Raw genomic sequence first — 21,517 nt, forward strand, 5'->3', positions numbered from 1 at the left:
AATTTAACGAGATCTGAAATTGAATTGGATCTCAGTTCTCAAGTGAATCTATCTATAAGTCTGTTTAAGTGAGATGCAACATCACACATCAACTGTGACATGTGATGATATTCCTGAGGTGTTGTTCGCACTCAATCTGAATGTTTATAGTAATTGATACCTGATCGGTCGGCGTCAATTGCAAGCGAAGATGGACGATCGTTGGTTGCGATTGGTGGTGCTAGCTGTCGGAGTCGCAGCAGCATTCACTGAACCGAATTCCAATTTGAAAGCTCGTATCAATCTTTCTGCATTCAAATTCTTCTCCAAAACTGCACATCATGTGGTGAGTCGTTGCGAATTTTACGTGGAACATTTGTGTTGATGACGTTTTTCAATTGAACTACGTAGGTGGATGTTGAAGTGCCGAAGATCGTTCTACCTGATATAACCTTAGACATTCATGCCGGGCCTGGGACGGGGAAAGTCTCGGCGTACGATCTGAAAATCACGAAGTTCCAATCTCCAAAGTAAGTGCCGATAATTCGACGATAGATGCAAGAAAAAGAAAAAAGTAAAAAGAAAACTTGCGTGAATATTTTTTCAAATTATAATCGGTAATTATCCTCAAATATACTAAAGCCTGCAAATAACTTATCTAGCAAATATTTGGGTGCTACCGTGTTTAAATTTTGGTCATACTCTGTCACATTCATGATCATTACAAATGTTATTCAAATTTTATAAACTCCATATTGCGATGAATCATCATCTTGTGATTTTTTCTCCTTCTCAAATTTCCTGCTAAAATATTTTGCTTTCTCGAACATTCAGTACATCAGCCGTTGCATAGAGGCATTTCATTCGCTTGATTTTTAAATCAGTTCACATTTACCTCAGGAAAATTTCTTCGTCTTGGATACTCGCTGCTAGTAATTTTCACGATTTTTCGGGTCATTCTATTGGAATGTGTATTCTTTGCATTTCTATAGATTTCGAAGACGTTTTGATGTTTGGGAAACACAGCTGACAGACCACCTTATCTTTATGAAAATAGCTGAAATTAAGATCATCAACTTTTTCCATTTGTTAGATTGCCCAATGACTTTCCCTGCAGTGCCAGTTGCAGCCCACGTAAAAAACCTGCAACCTAAGAAACCTGCGCGTCTGTTGGTAAAAGTGCTTAGTTCGTCAAAATTTCAAATTGCCTGTTCTACGACTTGTTCTGCTTTCCATATTTCGAATCTTTCAAATTTTTTTCTTTTCCGACTTTTTTCTGAATTTTCGATGTGATAATTTATTCCTACCCATCCTGAGGCCACTATTTTCAACAATGCGCTAATATTTTCGAATATTGTTTGTATAAATTAATTACGTTACAACAAAATTGTTGGATTGGAAGATAGTGGCTTAGAAATTGAGAGGAGAGATGCTGTATAGAAGATGTTACCCGATTCAGGGAGTTCATCCCATCATACCATTCTAGAAACATCTTTAAGCAAAACATTGCTTTCAAATCTTCGTAAAAATATATATGGATGGTGTTTTTTTAGACAAACGAATTCTCGAAGTTTCTTGCGGAGATTTTAGGACTAACGTATCACAAAATTGGCATAGTTTGGAAACTTCGTAAAAGAATATTAAAGTTCAGGGCGTAGATTACGAATATAAGCCCGCTCAGTTTCCCTTAATCTTCCCAGAAAACAAAGTGGGAACGGTTTTTGTTCTTAGGTGCATTAGAATGCATCCCTTATAAACGCCTCAGTCTTTCAGCAGCATATTCATTGGTTTCACTCGAGTAGGCAGTTGAGGAGACCTCATTGATCTTCAACGCGGCGCGTGCGCAAAGGTGGCACTTTGCAACCTATCTCGTAGGAACGAATCCAGTTTCCCACGCCGTTTCTTTGGTTTTTTTTTGTTTGGGGGAACTGAGTGGGGTCATGCCGGTGTTCGTAATCTACACTCAGAACTCTGTAATTCCAAGAAGTTTCCGCGCACGTCGATTTCATGATACACTGCTTTTGAGTCAGTAAACACGCAGTTGTCATTATTGCAGATTTGACTTTCTTCTAAGCGAGGACGGATTGTCATGGTCCTCCCAGGAAGGAGCAGTGAAAATGAAAGGAAAATGGGATGCAGAGTATACCTTATTGGTTCCGGTAAGCAGTCACGATGTAAAATTAATTAATTGGAACAAAAATAGGAAACGAAGTCCATCGATAAACCGCTCAAGCGGATTTCCCCATCGTATCTGTATATTCGTTAAATATTTCAAAACATTTCGCAGAGAATCTCCCATCATACTCTAATAACTTTAAGTTAGTTCAAATTTCTCATTCATATCCATTCTAGTTTCAAAGTTCCGGATGGATGGATGTGATGGCGGCCGATATTCGCTTAAATGTTTCTGCAAAAATTATAGCACTTGCGGATCGACCACAAATCACCCTTGGCGACTGCGCGGTTGATGTTGGCTACTTTGATATTACGTTAGTCTTACCAGCCTCGTTGTAGATCGTTGTGATAGCAAGCTTAGCATGAAATTTCAGAATCGGTGGTGGTGTTCTACCGTGGTTGGTGAATTTGTTCCGTGCTGAACTTTCTCGTGCAATAAGGAAGACTATTCATGATGAGGTACGGTTGGCAGCGAATCCATTAAAGAAGAGTATGATGCGCATCCGAGTGAGGCAAGATCTGACGGTAGAGTCGGATCAAAACGATATGAAGCTCGGTGTAAGCGGCTGCGCTCGACGAAGCGTTGTTGTGGTGCGATAGCGGTTAGGATCGAGGGGAGAACATTGTTAGCAACACTCATCGCTGGAGTTCGCGATGGTTACACCTCGATCACCAGAGCCGGTTCAAACTGTGTCGCTTCGAGCGCAGCTGTTTACGCAATTGCACCGAACTTCAGGTCGTTTTGACTCGACTATAAACATGTTGCAACTACACCCATGGATTTTTTTTTTCGTGTGTTTGGGTTTAGAGAAGAGAATTGAGATATTGGAGATCAGTATAAGAAATATCACTATCACTCTCTTTCACTGGTTTCAATTTAAGTCGATTTTCTCCGTTCGAAATGTTCTTGGATGGATGTAACAAAAAGCTGCACTGAGCCTTAGGTGGTTTTCCTCTGACTGTAATGTGTTCGTATAGCGATGAAAGAACTTGGGTCACGTCAGATGCGCATCGCGTTCACCCTACCGTACACGTCTATGAGTGCACAGAAGAAGGTGTAAACCTAATTCTTGCTAATTAAACGGTATTGAACTTTATGTTAAGGCTTGTGAAGTGGCTCGTTCTATTCTACTGATCAATTTCAATAATTTTCTACTTTCTCTTCCTTTACATCTACCGATTGGACAGAACTTTTACATCGATTATGCTGTGCAACAAAATCCTAACTTTACCAGGTATATTAATTCCGCTGATTATGCACAAGTGCCAAAAATATTATGACACCTTAGGGAGGAGATGACAAATTTATTTGCGTAGGAAATGGCCTTTAAGTTAGAGAAGACGATACTTTTCGATACGACGGAGGTGGAAGGTGCGAAGGGATAGAGGAGTTGGGAGGGGGAGATGCGTCCCACCACTACTTTTGAAGGACACTTTGTAATATTTGACGAAAATAAAAGATACGAAAGAATAGGTTGTTCATAGTAGCAAAATTCTTCATTTCTGAACAAGCTTCTCCATATTTTCATCTCCAAAGGTTTAACTATGGTCCCTCAGATAAGTGGTAATGACGCGCTTGTGGCTTAACTATGACATGCTGCCGGCATTTGGCTAGCCCTATCCGGTGATCCGGGTGAAAAAAAATTGGCAAAATACTGCTCCAGTGGTAAGGCGACGTTTTTTTTTGCAGCTCGTATGTGGAAGCTCAAGCTACAGCTGAAATTGTATACGGTGCGCATTCGTGCCATCCAGAAAAAATTGAACAGTGGACAGGTATCTATATGTTTTTTTTTTGATTGCTCTGAGATGCGTGACAATTTTTTTTCGCATATATTCGCTGTGGATTAAAATGAACAACATCCTATTTTGTTTGTCTAATGCAAAACTCTGTCTCTGATACAAGATTCGGTTTTAATTCGTAACTATCTCAGAAACAGACATGCCAAACTTTTTACCGAAGTAATTCTTCTCTCAATAAGCAATAGACCAATATCCCAGAAATGACATTCAAGAAGAATTTCAGAAGCTGGTCTGGTTCCGAAAATGGTGGTGGTTTGGGTGAGTGAAAGCGTTGCGAACTGTTTGCTTAACAGTGCTCATGAAGGGAAACTCATTGAATTCCCTGTGACCAAGGACATTCCTTCCATCGCTTCTTACCTGAGGACAAGGTTTTAACTTTTGTTCCGCATTGAAATCTGATGCAAAACTTTGATTTATAACATTCTGTTGCAGTTGCTCAGTGGTTTCAATTTGCATCGGTCGGTTTTTCAAAAAGCTTCGTAGCGAATATCCTGACCAATACGTGGATCTTCATTTCCATACCTTTGAAGCACCATTTGTGCGAATGCAGAAGGATGCCATAAAGATTAACACCACCTTCGCTATTGATTTTCACATAAATCCTCTCAAAGAACACCCAAAATCGCTTGCCCGACTAGGTAATCCAGAGGATATCCATCACTGATTAATCTAATTCAGCGGTATGTATTATAGTGCTCGAATCGTCATCCTCTATTGTTCCGGAGATCGTTGAGAATAGGTTAACAGGTAATCTTACCGACACTCATATCGACGTTCGCGAGGACTTCTCAGACATTGGCGAAGTTTCCCAAACGTACGTTTTTTTAGAAGAATCTCACTCTACCCCAACTACTGTTATCTACTTCAGATTCCTGAACATTTTCGAGAAGGTGTTCGCCCTTACCACTCGCGTGTTGGTCGAGTCCATACTTCACAAAGGTGTCCCTCTTCCGATTTTTGACAACGTCACAATATCAGGTTTGATAACTTCTTTGCTTTATGATTTACAAAGGAATCATAGTTGAAGTTATCAATCATGTGAATTCTCATTGTTAGCGGTTAAAGGTATTTTTACGGATTCAAGAGATGAGTATCATAATTTATGCAACACCGTTTGGGGTGGTAACTGAGGTAAGACAGGGGACAGTGGCAGGACCTTTTCTGCTCAATTTCCCCATCGAAGACATTACACGAAGAATAGTAGATCGGTGTCCTGTCGATATCATACTTGCATCATCAAGCAGGTAAAAAAGATAGGGTAGGAAAAAGTTCTAAACAGGTTATATCGTGGTTAGGATAGCATAGAAGTATTGCTTGGCTGAAAATTACGAATCAATGGAGATAGAGATGTGGTTCACGAGTATGAGCGCGATCGCACAGAACTTACCCTTATCATACAAAAAACGGGGTGAAAAACGGTTCAGTCGCACTGAATCTTCCGACAAAGCACGGCTCGCTGGTCATCTGCTAACTTGCAGAGGCGCACTGCCGCTCTCGCAAACGTGACGCGTGGTTAGCTGCTTCGTCGGGGGGTTTTCGATGATGATAGATTAGTGGGGAGCATACGTGATCGCGCTGGCACTGTGATTGCCTTATCCACTTTTGGAGAGATCTTAACCCCCTCAATTTCGTGGTATGCCCCCTTAACATTTCATCTGAGTTGAATTGTCATTGTTGAGTTTTTCGTCATGTGGTAGACTAGCATTTTTCCCTTTGAATGTTTGTTTTCAGGAGCGTCGGAAATTCATATATTCGATCACTATGTTCGCTTGAATGCTGACATCGAGTTCGATTGAGTATTGCAATAAAGGATTTTGTTTATTGACATGTCTCACAAATGCATGTTATTGCTTGATGAAGTAAGGAGGATGTAAGAAAGAACGAAACCAAATGAAGAAAATACCAATGTTACACATGGGTTCATTCATAGTGGGATTTTGCAACAACTACGATTATGAATCGATCCTAATCATTTAATCATAATCATACACGAATAAAAGAGAAAAGTGAAATCCAATGCCTGCAAACAGTAAAAATCCCTTTTTTTTTTCTTTGGATTATCGTCAGCTCCACTGACAGCTGTTCGAAGAGGTCTTAGCGAAGCTCGTGGATAGCAGAGATCATCAATAAATGAAGAAGTCCATTAGTTTGGGATTTAATGTACTCTCGGAGTTTTTCGCTTCAATATCCAGTCATCTTTGACCGAAACCCATTTTTTTCATATAGTATTTTTTTTTTTGAACGAGTGCAAGCTCGCAACGATTTCTTCAAGAAGCTCTAAGCACAACGAGATCGTGTACCATGTTCTCAATTTAGTTTTGGGATAAGTTGTCAGCTTTCATTTCTATCAAGGATGCATGCATAACGTCAACGGGACTAGAAATTACTTTGTGCAACGGGAAAGAAGATGACACAGATTTTTTTCCGCGAATACCTCCGAGACATTGTGTATCGAGAAGATACGCGTAAGAAGACGCAAACATGCCTCAACAAATCCGCGTTCCAGTTGTTCATGGATGCGCAGACAGATATCCTATCCTAGATGTTCTCCTGACTATTTAGTCGCGAAAACTACACAGTTATGTACAAGTAAAATCATAAATTGTGGGAGTTGTCGAAATCACTAAATAAAATAGATTGGTAAGAAAATTAACTACAAATTACGAGCCCCTTTAAAGTAGTACCTTAGTTTTTTCTTAGTGCTATCGTCGGTCATACTACGAAAATTTCCTGCTTCCATCCATATGGCCAAAGCAGTAACAGAAAGTTCTAGTTAATGTGCCTGATTTTTCAAAACAATTCAGTGTCTTGTAACGACATAATAGCGCATTTAAAAAATTCCATGGTTATTGATTGACATCAAGATCTCGAGGATATTGAGGAAGCAACGAGGGTGAACTTCCTTAGGATGCACTACATCGCTGATTGCTCAGGCAAGACATGATCAGAGGCATGCTCGAAAAACAACTTGAGGCTTTTTCAATCTGGACTATTAGCACTACAATTTAACTATAGGAAACGCCACTGGTATATAGATTATGAACAATTCGCCGCATGTACTGTTGCCAGTAGGCTGGAGGAAAGATACAAAAAGGAACTGTGTAGTTGTTTGGTTGGTCGTTAGCTGTCGGTATCGTTCGCTGCTGAAAGGGACAAAGCAACGGTACTTTCACCTTGTCGATAGTCAAAGTTAAGCAACAGCCAAGATTGTTAACAAACTTTATTACAACTAACGTTTCGGCGTTGTCACCTTCGTCAGAGCCTGAAAGTGACAACATTTGCAATATATCCTCTCAAATTTCTCATCCAGAACAAGTCATCTTCTCCTAGGATATTACAACTGGAAACAAAAACCAAAAGAGCCTAAATCGTTGTGTCTACCTCAGTCGCCGCGTTGCCGTAATGCAAGCGGATATCCGCGTGGTGCAATCGCTCCGATGATACTAATTAGGATGCGACCTGCATATGACCGCATAGATCAAAACCCGCAAAGGTCTTGATACAGAGCCAGCTCGTTGGTCACGGCTAAGCACTTTTCCTTTCCATTCATTTTTGGACCTTTTGACCATTTTCATGTCATTGTCTGCGGTGAGCTCCGAGGGGAGTTGCTGCGTTCGATTGTTTCATCCCATTTAGATGTTCTTTAATGCCAACACAAAGGGGTCGCCCTGTTTCGCCGATGTATTGGTCCCCACATGTTTTGCACGAAATTAGATAGACTACACCAGAGACCATGCAGTCCCCTTCCTTCCCGAATCTAATACAGGATAAAATTCCTTAGATATGAATCCAACAAAATGACAACCATTAAAGAAATAAAAATACTTGTTGTAGATGTTATGAGTGGTGGAACTGCAACTCATAGATTTATTCATCAACCAGAATACAATCAACATGCAGCAGCAGCAAAAAATCTTAAAACCTTCGTTAATGATCTCCGCGGGCGTTGTTTCCAAATACTAGCCAGACTGCCTCACTTACATACTGGAACTGAAGTACCAAATTTTCGATTAACCTTAAAGGCATCACCCCACGAATCTGGGGTGGTGCGGGTTTCAGGTGGCTTATGGTTATAAGGGATCGTAGATTATGGAGACGACGGTGATTCCGTCCATTCATTCCTAATTGCCGTAAGAAGCCCGGAAGATGCGGCTTTGAGCGTTCCGGGGCGTTATTTTCTACAAGGAGTTCGATTGGAGCGCGCCTTGTGCACGCACCACATCTTCCGGGCCGTGTTTTTACGGCAATTAGGAATAAATGGACGAAATCACCCTCCTCCCACAATTTACGACCCCGTATAGGCATTACTCGCCTGAGAGGTACCACCGAGATTCGTGGGATGATTCCTTTAACTGCCAAGACTGTTAGTTTGAGGTGTTTCCGATTGTTGACCAAATGGAATGGTTTTGAACAGTTTAAGGCCCCACATTGCGGAATTCTCTATTAAAAAAACAATTGGGCTCGTTTCGTAGCAAAAAATGTTGTGGGTGAAGATGTGGAAACAAGAGAACTTTATTACGTTGTGTAGAGCCTCTCATTAATGCTTGGATTTATTGTAGGCCAGAACCACTTGAAATACATAAAATACATGCTTGTTTGTTGATTGTTTTCCCTCCTCCACACTCATCCAGTAGTCTTCACATTCGGCGCTACCTATTAAATGACGACTATTACCTGAAAACAAATAACCATTGAAAGAAATAAACTTTACCTTGAGGTTTGCTGAGAATACCTGCCCTTGTCACAACCTTCGTCAACTGTGAGAAAGCCCTCGACAGCGCAGAAACGAATTCAATACTGTCGGCGATGGTCGATCAAGGTGTGGACGCACCATATATGAAAGCACCACCCCCTCACCACAACCATTGATATCTGGACACGACAAGGCGACACTATATCTCCGAAGCTGTTTACGGCTGCATTGCAATGGATAAAAAATTATTGACACTACAAGAAAGGGAAAGGGTAGATTAGACGTGCTGATGAAAGACTCCTCTCGATACTCTTGTGGAAGATATCGTTCTTAATTTAAGGAGTAACAATGAAGCAGGGATGAGACAGAATACTCAAGGAATTTAACAAGCAAGAAAGAGAATAAGATTGTGAATGAACAGATAGAAGACGTAGTTTCGAAGAGCGTTTACTGCGAGGACGAAAGAATGCAACTTGAAGGCTCCCAGATCGTGGAGACTTTGCCAGACGTGTACCCTAGACGTCCCATGAACAGCTAAGGACCAAGTGACGGAGCAAGAGTTCAGTGCTTATATGTTTGACTTAATAGTTCTTGCGTCACGCTATTATGAAGCGGAGACGTGAGCAAACACCGCTGCCACGACTGGGGAGCCAATTACTACCCCTGAGCCCTTGAAAGATGTCTAGTGAATTTTAATAAGCGGTGGACACAACATCTTGCCTGTCTTCGCAGCTCAGACTTAAGAGAAATCTTTCGTCTTCGCAACTCAGCGGAACACATATGGAAAGCAAAAGCATAGATGACCCGGTCACATTATGAGAAGAGTCAACGATAAATCGACCAGACGAACGGGAGAGTGGAGAGCTCAGCTGGTTCCCCACCGCAATCCCGTGGAAGAAGATTGCCTCTTACAACAATCCTCGCACATGTTCAAATTCCAGCGAACAACAAAAAGTGGAGGAGAATCTTTATGAAAGGAAAACTCAGTGTGATTCAGCGAGGTGAGCATGCAGTCGCAAGCAAAAATTGTCAGATAGATCATTCTTTTAATTACTACTTCATATATGCATTCAAAAAAACACAGTTAGTTACAGCTGCGTAAACGGTTGGACTCGAAGCGGCGCGGTGGAGCGTAGCGGTTGGGGTGGGGGACTCTGCAGTCCAACTACAGTTAGAGATGATTCCAGGACGGTCCTACTCGCTAGCTCTACTGCGCCGCCTCTGAGCCTCGGAAGCAGCTTACGCAACTACACCGAGCTTCAGGTCATTTTGAGTGGCCTAAAATCATGCGTTACATGTGACCATTTTCAGAACCGTCATAAATCCGAATATTCGAGAAGATATTCGACATTCTCCTAAATGGTGTCTTTGAATCCATATAAACTTAGTGTTTGAGGAAGGGTTCACAAAATAAAACTGCATGCAAACAACGATTTTCATTTATACAAATATTTCGGAACTATTCATATTTGTGAGAGTACATCATCTAATTATCGTCAAATGAAGGACGGCTGGGCTCATAATCCGTGTCAAACAATTAATATATAATGACACGGTAAGCGAATCTTTGGCAAACATCACTATAAGTAAGATCACTTATTAAAGGGATTCTAAGAAAAAAGGATTCCGTTGACACGTAAATAAAGAACAATTGTCGATATGCATTATCCCAAAGAGTGCGTGAGAACATAGGTGGGTAAAGTCACATCCTAAATATTTTTATTCAACATGTAAAAAAACCTATCATTTCCATCGAAGATGAGTCAGTAGGCTAGACAGGCCTAGGCCTCGGTGGGTCCACGTATGTAACGCTTGAGCTTTGTTTAACCTATTAGTGACAAGAAAGAAACTTGAGTGTCTTTTAGTGCAGAAGTTGTTTATCTCTGACGGACCTCCTAAAAATCTGATAAAACATGGAAAATTGTAGCACGACAAAATCACTCTCATATGAGTGAATCAATAAAGAACAAAATTTGGAACGGAGATGAAGAGACTACGCCTATTTCCACAATAAAAAGTTCCAAAATAAAAAGTGATAATCTTACAAACTATCAAAATTGCTTACAGATAGCTTGCTTCACCGAAGATATTTATCATTTACTTATTTACAGATAAACCACACAACTATTTCTAAAGTCAAGGCGTAAAAAACTCAAAAAAAAGTTATTGTGCGAGTGGAGTAGTGTGTACGTTGCATATGATCTTCCATCGCCTTTGCGGTTGAAGGCAAATTTGGTCATCGGTTTTCTCTCACAAGCGTAGCTCACAGATTACTTCACGAACACTTTTTTGGACAATGCATATCGATCTAGGTCTTCTACCCTATATCTAGACAATTCCATACACTCGTAATGTTTTGTTGAGCATTTCTGTATGTGTAGCAGGCAACGACATGGGTGAGGTGACAGGATGCCAAAAGTAGCCCATAATAGTTTCGAGAACTCGTCGATTCCTGTAATTGAAGCTTCTTTTGGATTCAATGTTCATTATATGCTTTTAACTGGCTATAAGGGAAAGCCGTAGTCTCAGGCATACCCACCTAAGCGAAATTGCCCACAGATCGTGTTCTGTCCAAGCGTGATCCGTGTCAATGTCATGCTCTACTGCGAATCTTGCGATATGGGCCGGACTTGTGTCAGTTGTCGGCACCGTTTCGGTTGGATCGACAATGGAAGAATCCAGACGTCGCATCGAGAATACCTATAAATCTAGGTTTATTTAAATAAAGAGTCCTGAAAAGAATGAGGAAAGGCAATGGAGAAATCTAGACATCACACACTGAGTAGCTATAAATTTAGGTTTATTTAAATAGGGTAGTCCTGAAAAGGAAAAGAGCAGGTTGTAAAATGCCTTTGTTAGATATTAGATATTTTCGGACGTAGTGCTTTACTGGCAGGGCGAAGGGAGTTCGAAATGAAAATCCAAATAGTGAAAAGTTAAGAGTAGAAATGCCAGTGGGAGGTTAAAAACATGCTCTGGAAGGAAACAAACCTGTGCATCTGACTCTGGCAAACCTATCGTCTTCAGCAACGAAGCCAAATGCTCGTCTTTGGAATTACTCTCTGGATGTGGCTCGTTAGGCAAGTTATGTTGAGAATCTAGTAGAATCTGCAATTTTGGAATACTTTATCAAATGCAATCCATCACATTTAAAGAAATCGATAAAGTCAGAAACATAAGAACCAACTTTACAGTCTTCATTGGTAGTGCCGACAAGTATTATGTAGTAGCACCGCTTATTTGCACCAAATCGAGGATGACAACCTCGCCCAGCAATACCTGGTAGCAGTAACATTAGAAACTATATTTTATTATTTCACTATGTAATGTACTCATGGAAGTGGTACGCCTACCTCGCCTTCCATGTGGATTAAGGGGGTAGCCGGCAGCGGATAACATCCACCCTCTACCAGAATCCATGGCTTGACGGCTACGCCAAAGTCGTCGTAGCTCCCTTACATTCTGAAGAAAACTGACAATAACCGTTTTTAATAGCATTCCCACATTACCAAAACTTGAATTTGAATTGAAACAATTTGAAACAACTTTTATCACAAATTGATACGGGCTCACCTGTTCAGTAGCCACTTCCACATGCTTCGCTGCATCAGCAGGGAACTCCTCAACTGGGCGACAGTAGAATGGAGGGGAATACCGCGGTAGTAAAATCTGAATAGTTATAAACAATTTATACGCTGTTTCCAAGTCAAGCAGATTAGTTGAATCACATTAAATTCAATTATTCGTTACATGTGTAGGTAAAAACACATCCAGAAGCCTACTGCAACAGCGCAAATGACTTCTCCCGAAATAGCGGGTAGGTGCCGTGAATGCGATCGAGGTGGGACGCTGGGTTGCTGCAGTTGAGCTGCAGAAGTGAATAAGAGTCCTACCTTAACCGCTGCAGCTATCTGGACCTCGTCACTTCGAGTGTAGGCACCTACGTTACTGCTCTAGGCTTCAGTCATTTTTGCCCCAAGTATAAATTGGTTTCACTTGAAATGTCCTCAATATGAATTTCTTCGAAAAACATTCAATAATATTAACACCACGTACGACTCTAGAGCGCAACCGCTTCGCAACATTAGTGAGATTGCGCCCTACGTGCACATATAGTTGAGTCAATACGACATGAGGCACGGTCCAGTTTTGTAGGCGGCTGCGCTCCAAGCAACGCGGAGGAGATAACGGTTCGAATCGAGATGGGACCATTGTGAGCTGCAGCGATGAGAGGCGCTAGTATGGGTCCCCGCTCGATCCTAACCGCTACGCTCCACCACACCGCCTCGAGCCGCTTCTGCAACTGCTCCGTGCCGTTTTGACCCTACCCATACATCTCGACACGTACCAGTAGTGTAAAAATCAGCATCGTTTAGTAAGAATTCTTTAATTGATGAATTCTGATTACTGTTTGAATCAACCTAGTTCAATCTATCAGAATCATCAAAAATTGTTTTCCAATACCGTCATTACCTGCCAAGAGCGTTCATCCGACGGTACTGCTAACCGTTTCATTTCTGTATCAGCGTAAGGTACCAGCTCCATCTGAATATAACGAGTTAAACGAAGCGTTCTTCTTGAGAAACTTCAGAAGACTTCAAAATTTAACTTTTTGGCTTATCAACACAGCTCAATTTCACAAACATATGAGCCCTCTCCGCTGTGTTCAATATTTCAATGTCAACTTATAAGGGCAAATTGAATGAACTAGCCTCATGTTTGTTCCTCCGTTCACGTGCTGAATAGGCATTGTTAAGCGCAAGCATCCTCAGTTGTTTTTGTACCGTCTTCACCTCCGATTTTTCCGAAATGTCATGCTTCGGTAGAGTTTCCTCTTTCCAACCATCGATCATCAACTGTCGCCAGAAAGAATTCACAAATTCGTTCTTTTTAGCTGGTACCGATGGATTACGGTAAACTGAGCCAAAGCGTACAGTGCAGCGAGTCCTGAAAAGTAACAGTTGTCACAAACATCTGGGATGTTGTTTGAATCCAAAAGTTCCAATGTTTGGTAAAATTTGAAAATGTCTTACCGATCCCGATGGTCAACATCAGGATGGTCCGGATAGCTAGACATCATTCCTCCTAGCTGACCACCAGCACGACAGCAAGCCATACAAAAGAAGAACAACGGAGTAAGCGGAGGTGGGAGAGGAGGTCGCAGGCTGAATCCTTTTTTCAGTAAACTGTACAATACGATAGTCTCATCGAATTCATCCTTATGTATTACTAAGTCACAGTGACATATTACATTGAAAAGTAAATTTAGATAAAAGTGTTTACATCTACCTAAACTCAGTGACGAGAGAGTACATCTGAAATTTCCATATCTTGTCCGCTTCCTCATCCACAGATTTCGCTGTTTTTGCAAAGAACGCAAATAGTACCGGCCACAAAATTAACTGAAAATCTAACTTATCAGCATCGTTTAGTAAGAAATTTGAACTTTCAATGTAGCTATTTATAATGTTCTTCACTTGAAAGCGAACCTTAAGAAGCACGAAATACTCTAGCACGACAAGGTAGCCGGCTGCAGATTGAGAAGGACAAGAGGTGTTACCGTATTCGCCAACATAGCTACAATAAGAGGTTGGAGAGCCCAGGAACGATTTCTTACATGAGTCGGATTCTCGTAAACCTGAATATGACATGAAAGCCTGTACTCTTGCGGATGTCCGCGAGAACACTACAAAATAAAGTTTTGAGAAAGTCACATGAACATAACCGGAACTTAAAGGCATCACCCTACGAATCTGAGGTGGTACAGATTTCAGGTGTAGGGATTCGTATACAGGATCGTAGATTATGGAGAGAAGAGTGATTCCGCCCATTCCTTCCTAATTGCCGTAAAAAACGGCCCGGAAAATACGGCTTTGAGCATTCCACCGCGCTACTTTCTACAACGAGTTAGATTGGAGCGCGCCAGCCTTGTGCACGCGTCGCATCTTCCGGTCGCATCCTCAGATTCGTGGGGTGATGCCTTTGAGAAAAAAAAAACTGTCAAGACTCACTGGATAAATCTGTCGTGAACAAAGACAGCCAAACCCAGGACAGTGATGCTCTGACGACGGAGACAGATATATCACGGTCTGGATACAACACTGCATGGATGGCTGCAGCACTGCTGAAAAAACAGTGAGATATCCTATAGTCCAAAAGAAACTCTTTTTCAAAAAAAAAAAGATCCATGGAATCGTCATACAATTTCTTTATTACAGCTCACCTAGACATGACTAGAGCGACAAGAATGAGGAAATTTGTAAAATCTCTGAGGATCATCAGTTTAACCCTGACGATAATTGGACCAAATAATTCGGACAGAGGAATGTAGAAAAATATCGTAGCATAGCACCAGTATAGCAAAAAGAATGATGAGAGCACTCGAATAGGGTAGACGGTTGAGAGCATCTGAAAAGTGGGTTTTCGCTAATCATAATTCTAGTTTGAAGGCAAGAAATCTATCGTGCAATGCACACTTCCAATAGTCAAATGTTTTGGATTGAATGAGTTAATCAAAAGTCCATTTTGAAGAATCTCGCTCCTAAATATCTAGCCACTTCAGCATCAATCCAGTAGTTTAGAAATGAATAACAAGAACAAAGATACATGATTTTTTCAAATCTTCTCAATCATCATTTCTATGACCCTTTTACCCAACACACCATGCATGCGTCCCCTTTTCTTCTCGCAGCTACCATTCGGTAGCTTCTTTCTTCATGAAGTTTGTTGCACTCTGACGCTCTGCCTCTAATGAATCTAGACGATCATTCGAAATTTCGGTTTGGGAGCGTGTAATGCTATATACCAAAAATTTTCCATATATTTCAAAAAAGTGCTGTCGTACAGCACACTGTCAGAGTCCTAACCTGATAGCCCGAATACCTAAGAGGAAAATGGAATCATTGACAACAAACATCTCCACCGTAATGCTGAACTGCCGGTCGCTGTCGAACGGATCTAACAACTCAGTGTCCAAACTAATGCAATATCTACATATACCGTTTCCCGGAAACGCGCATCAGCAATCCCCTCGTCATCACCGTCAAAAACTTCACTATATACTGAAGTGAAGCTAACGAAAAGAGACTAGAGGACAAAATAACTACAGCAATCTCGTAGAAGAATTTAATTTAATGATAAATATATCCATGTACGAGTGCTGGATTGCAAAAGATGCAACGCTTAGGTCGTAAGTGCCCAAACACCTAAGCTAACCACTAATGACAACAACGACGCCTTCCATGCTAAAGAGCAACAGCAAAAGATCATTCGAAGTCGATGCTAGTGCGAAGATAGAACTTTAACAATAATCCTGAGAGCTAGAAAAAAATGATAACATCCTTCAAAGCACGTGTACAACATTGGAATCGTTAGGCTGACTTATATGAACAAACCGAAATCATCACTGCTTCCACTTTCAAGAGGAATAATCGACGCCAACAACTTATTTCATTGGTCTCAACCCCATTAAGATCTGAAGAGCAGCGGAGGCAGAAGATGACAAATCTCAAGATTTAGCTCGGTGACGTTCTGACAAGGAGCATCCTCTGGTCGGGTATTCGAGAATAGTTCTAACAAGGAACATCATCTAGTCGGGTATTCAAAAATATAAAGCTGTCTGGAATATGAAAGTCGATTCCTGCTCAGTTCTTTTATGCTTAAAAATATGATTCCGGAAAAGAAGCCAAGGAGAACCACGACCGAAGGTCGAGTTAGCACGTTTGAAATTTGAATGATGCAGAACACAATTCCGACGATTGGTGTGTTTTAATATTTGAACCACGTCAATCGTCGGAATTGGTTTAATCTTTGAGTTCGGAAAGGGGAAGCTTTGCGAGGCCAATACTTTCACTAGTTGTATTTAGAACGCTGCTACATTAGAACCACGAAAACAGTTATAGTGGGTCAAAACGACATGAAGCACGGACAGTTGCGCGAGCGGCTGCGCAGTGCGGTGGAGCATAGCGGTTAGGATCGTGTAAAGATCTTCGCTAGCGCCACCCGTCTCTGCAGATTGCCATGGTCCCACCTCGATTCCAACCGTCTCCACCGCTCGAGCGCAGCCGCTTACGCAACTGTCCGTACTTCATGTCGCTTTGACCCGACTATATGGTTTTCCGATTCCATTGCCGAGAAAATCTTTACACCTGTGAGCATACATACGATAGTCGAAGCCAGTGCTCTACTACACTTCTCTCATGACTCGAGCTGCATCCCATGAGTTACACCCCCTTCACCTGAGAAGGGTCACGCTTCTCCTTATGACAGCTATGCCTGTCAGCCCCAAGATCTGCATATAAAATTCAGCGCTACCCACAATGCTGGTGATTTCTACTTTCAAAAAAGCGGCAGAAAAGGAAGTTACGTCACTGAGTATAATGTGAGCGCAAGAAGAAATTGACCTCAAGAGCAAAAAAAGTTTCACAAGATATGGAGGGAAAAAACCTCAAGGAAATCTTACGCCTAATCAAGACAACATAGCGGCAGAATCAAAGGTGCTCTAGAGTCCGCGACAATGCTAATGGAGTTGTTATCGTTAAAGGGACTGTATCGCGTAAATGAGGTAGATGGAAAACCTGTGGGAAAATCTAGAGTTCACTATATAGATTACGAATACGGACGTTGCCCCTCTCAGTTCCTCCTACTCGACCTGAAAAACGAAATTCGTACCTCATAGGAACGAACCCCAGCCTGGAAAACGGCATTTGTTCCTATGAGGTAAGTTAAAATGCGGCACCTCTATGCACGCGCCGCATACATGAACGAGCGGTCAAAGATCAATGAAGTCACTAGCATATTCGAATTAAACCAAAAGATGAACTGCTGAGGAGACTGAAGCGCACAAAAGGACGCGTTCTAACCCACAAAAGTCGTTCCAATGCCGTTTTTCAGGACGATTAGGGGACTTGAGTGGGGCGACGAGCATACTTGTAATCTACTCATCGAACTCTATAATTGCTCACAAGTTTCCCAACTACGTCAGTTCAATTATGCGCTGCCCTTAGCGCACCCGCACCAACTTGGAGTAAGCACATCAACACTTTAGTGAACATAAACCTGCCTTCGGTTCTAGAACTCGAGCAGTTTCTTCAACCGACAAGCTCGGTCATCAAGAAACTACCGGCCAATTGTTAAAGGCAGCATACCACGAATGTGAGGTTGTGCGGATTTTAGGTGGAGTATTCGTATACGGGATAGTAGATTATGGAGAGAGTGGTGATCCCGTCCATGTCTTCCTAATTGCCGTAAAAAAAACGGCCCGGAAGATGCGGCGCGTGCACAAGGCTGGCGCTCTCCAATCGAACTTCTTGTACGAAATAGCGCGCCGGAACGCCACTAGGAAGAAATAGACGGAATAACCCCCCTCTCCATAATCTACTATCCCGTATACGAATACTCCACCTGAAATCCGTACCACCCCAGATTCGTGGTATGCTGCCTTTAAATTTTTCGAAAAACAAAGAACGAAAACCTCTTGATGATAGTGGACTTAGCACAGCAGTGACGAAATCCTTAGCTACTTCTGGCATTCGCGAAACGGCAAAGATCATCGCTCAATATGGATCAACAAACATCTATTTGACTCGTAAGGATAACCTGTCGCAATTCCTCTTCACAAAAAAAAACAGCGTACCGAAGTGTTTCATTGCTACATTTGGTGAACAAGACATCACAAAGAAACAACCTGCGAAGAAAATGTCGGCCTTCGTCCAGGTCAATCTGCGGTTGATCAAGCGTTCGTTGTCAGGAAAGTGATTGAAATTCGGCAGTGGAACTCGATGCCCATGCAAATATCTGTCCAGAACTCTGAAGCCGCTGCACACTCATCGCCTCTACCCGCTATTCGCTACTAATATCATTTTCCCTTACCCGCTTACCAGCAACGGAGCACTAGCAAAGTTCGTTCGCGTAGTGGAGGGCTTTTTGTCGAGGGTACTTTTTCATTTTAAGTGGAAGTTGAGAAACAACGGTACCAATTACAGTATTTTCATGTTCAACTTCACTGTCGATGATAATGCGATGAAGAACAGTCGGTCAGTGTCTTGCAGATATTGGCTTACTACAATCAGCACGACCTTTGATTGATATCCACGTTGTTAGCACATTCGCAGAAAACAGAGCGAAACAACAACGTACTGTGAACCTTCTGCTGAAGAAAGCTGCAGTCTATGGGGTTGATTTACAGGAAAGATACGCTAAAGCATGTTCGACATTCGACCCCTTGACCAAATTTTTGTGGTCGGCTTCCATCGCCCTCCGTAGCAACCTGCGACGGCGGCTCCTTGGCCACTTCTAACCATAGGCATACCGTAAGTAAGAACATTGCGCGTAAGTGGCTGTGGTGCACGGGTGGTTTGGAAGGATAATATAGACATTTTGTCTTATCGACAACAACATGAAAATATTCCGAGAAGGCACTCAGATCCAAACTAGAAAAGTCCACCTAGTCCGGGAGCGGAAGTCCGGGAGCGAAGTGGTTAAAGGACGTATGAGGACAATCGACATCGATAGGCAGTTCAGGTGGGACATCACCCTTTCGGACAATGTGGAACAACGACGAATGGATTAGTTTTAAGCGAGCTCTTGCAGAACATCGCACAGCGCAGGCACAGCTATGTTCAAGGACGACACACCTCGACAAAGTTGCGGGCAACCACCTCAGGCAATAATATCAGTCCACCGACTAAGTCAAGTAAGCCAAGCAATAGTGAATAATGAATGTACTGAAAAAAAGAACAAAAACGACGATTATAGAACCATAACAAAAAGAATAGAATTGAACTTACAAAAAAGTCGGAGATCGGACTGTCGCCCACAAATTTAAATAGAAGCATGGCGACAAGAAATATTAAAGTCACGACACTGTCAAACACCTAAATAAGGAAATTTCACATATGCTACCGCTTCACACTAATCACCATTTTTATCACTGAAGTTATTCAATTGTTCGGATTCGCTACGAAGAGGAAAATAGATATAAAGAACAAGTTGCTTCTTTTAAAATTTACAATGATGTAAAAGGGAGGCGACGTGCACGTGTAGCCGACGCACGAAAGAGTCTGACCAAGACAAAGATTGTAAAATCTATGTAGGTACGGTGCACGTGATGTTCGACTCTGATACCTTAGTTAGATTCTTTCGTATGTGTCGGTCTTTCTTCTCTTATTCTAGAACCCACCCTCCACGGCATTAATGACAAAGGCGTAGTGTGACTTCTCATATTTAGAACCCATACTGCCTCTATCCACGCAATAAATGTCCACATCCACACGACCGCGTCTAAGGTTAGATTGCCGCAACCGGGAAGCAAAACCTGAAATCGTCGTGTTATGAAGTTCTTATTTCCAAGCCCACACACTCAAGACTACACTTACTGAGTACGCAAGCAATCCGATGTGGAGTAATCGAAAGAGCAGCGATAACCAGTACTTGACAATGGGGGTTGAGTAGAACACAGAAAGCGATGGAGGAGCTCTACGGCTTATTCGAGGCTTAAGATTGGTGGCTTGTCATTCACGCACAAGTGTAATTAAGAAGAACCTACAACCTTCTTAGTAAACACAGCATCTTCTCCATCGACATCTTCAATGTTTAGTGGGAACACCATTGACTGGGGAGTTGCCGACTCTGTAAGAGCAAGCTGTGGGATTGAGTGTCCTCCAGCAACAGCGCTCAGCACATCACTTCGACCAGAGATCACACTGAATCATAGCTTTAATTGAAAGCTGTTCGAAGAGAATGATTCTACCAAGTACCTGTAGGTGGAAATTGCTCGAACTCGTTTGGGTTGCCGACCCATGTCGAGTAGAGCAACAGTGGGTGACTTCTTGTTACAAACGGAGTTGACCGATAGGTTCGCTCGAACGCACATCCACGATCGGATGGGAAAGACAAACACAGCTAGAAATGTAAAATGTTATACTCATTTCTTTGTTCAAATTTCGTGCAAGATCTTGTTTTAGAATTGTTAAAATTGAATCACTATTGGAACTACAAATACAATTTTTTGCACTTATCATTCACTAAATGTGTGTTGTTTTTCTAGTCCACCACTGATGTATATGAATAAATAAAATAAAAGGATAAAGTCAGTGGCGTATGAATCCACTTGGGATGCGCAAACGCGTTTTGCTGCAATTTGCAATCGTTGAGGTTTTGGTACGCATGTTGGCCTATACAATGACTCGCTGGGACCAACCGATAATTAAGTCAGTGTTTTTATCCTCCCAGATAGATCTGGTACCAATTTAAAGACACCGGAGGGATGAAAGGCTTGGTTTGAGCTATGAGCTAGGAACATCGATCGTGTGGCTACAACGGACCGCCAACCGACTGCGCCACATCCGTCCAATAATAAATAAAATGAACCATGCTAAACACACTAGCTCGCCACAAAAGAAAGAGCAAAAAATGTAGTCACCATAACCTTTCCTTGGTTGCAACAACCAGAAGTTTGGTGACATTTCTTTACTTGGCTCTGACCATTCCTATTGTTATTATTTAGTCCCCCTTTTTCTTAAGGTCGTCGCTTTTGCAGGATTCTCCAGCGCAGCCTTATGCACGCATTTTGATTCCGCTCCTGCGTATCCCTGGAGCAGTTCGAACAACGATTGCACTGGGTGTTGTTTCCAATCGTAATTGAGTAAGCAATGGGAGCGATCAAAGAAGGAACGTCTGTACGTATTAGTCACGCATTCTGAGGAGTAGCTGGGTGCTAAAAAAACAGTCTGCACGGTTACTTACTTACTTACTTAGATGGCCCGTCTTCACTGGACGTGCGGGCCCCAGCATCTCTTCCACTCGTTTCGTTCCCTCGCCATTGTCATCCAAGATGTTCTCAAGCTTCGTGAGTGACGTTGACGAGGTCCT

General features: G+C 42.0%; 2 protein-coding genes across 5 annotated transcripts; one reads left to right on the forward strand and one right to left on the reverse strand.

Moving 5' to 3' along the window:
- Positions 1–190: 190 nt before the first annotated feature.
- RB195_011380 (uncharacterized protein) lies at positions 191–5,750 on the forward strand (the record flags this gene model as incomplete). The annotated part of the gene is made up of 12 exons (XM_013447268.2): positions 191–325; positions 391–509; positions 2,036–2,138; positions 2,332–2,468; positions 2,529–2,613; positions 3,259–3,389; positions 3,845–3,927; positions 4,178–4,322; positions 4,387–4,592; positions 4,648–4,768; positions 4,823–4,932; positions 5,686–5,750. The coding sequence occupies 12 exons, from the start codon at positions 191–193 to the stop codon at positions 5,748–5,750; spliced, it is 1,440 nt and encodes a 479-aa protein (XP_013302722.2).
- Positions 5,751–8,491: 2,741 nt separating this feature from the next.
- Positions 8,492–21,439, reverse strand: RB195_011381 (uncharacterized protein; the record flags this gene model as incomplete). 4 transcript variants are annotated; one of them, XM_064192762.1, is made up of 21 exons in its annotated part: positions 8,492–8,628; positions 8,687–8,751; positions 10,992–11,099; positions 11,187–11,347; positions 11,639–11,755; positions 11,835–11,926; positions 12,001–12,109; positions 12,221–12,316; positions 13,121–13,192; positions 13,360–13,594; positions 13,681–13,812; positions 13,937–14,049; positions 14,137–14,285; positions 14,659–14,771; positions 14,871–15,055; positions 19,282–19,371; positions 19,435–19,521; positions 19,827–19,961; positions 20,023–20,139; positions 20,196–20,349; positions 20,404–20,519. In XM_064192762.1, 21 exons carry the CDS (start codon positions 20,517–20,519, stop codon positions 8,492–8,494), a joined length of 2,583 nt encoding a protein of 860 aa, XP_064050344.1. The 4 variants fall into 4 exon arrangements, with proteins under 4 accessions (XP_064050344.1, XP_064050343.1, XP_064050345.1 ...); XM_064192763.1 differs by lacking the exon at positions 19,282–19,371; XM_064192761.1 differs by lacking the exons at positions 8,492–8,628; positions 8,687–8,751 and adding an exon at positions 21,400–21,439 and having other exon boundaries at positions 10,976–11,099; positions 20,404–20,548.
- Between the last annotated feature and the right edge of the window lie 78 nt (positions 21,440–21,517).

This window comes from Necator americanus, chromosome III, assembly GCF_031761385.1.
Source record: "Necator americanus strain Aroian chromosome III, whole genome shotgun sequence".
Classification (NCBI taxonomy): domain Eukaryota; kingdom Metazoa; phylum Nematoda; class Chromadorea; order Rhabditida; family Ancylostomatidae; genus Necator; species Necator americanus.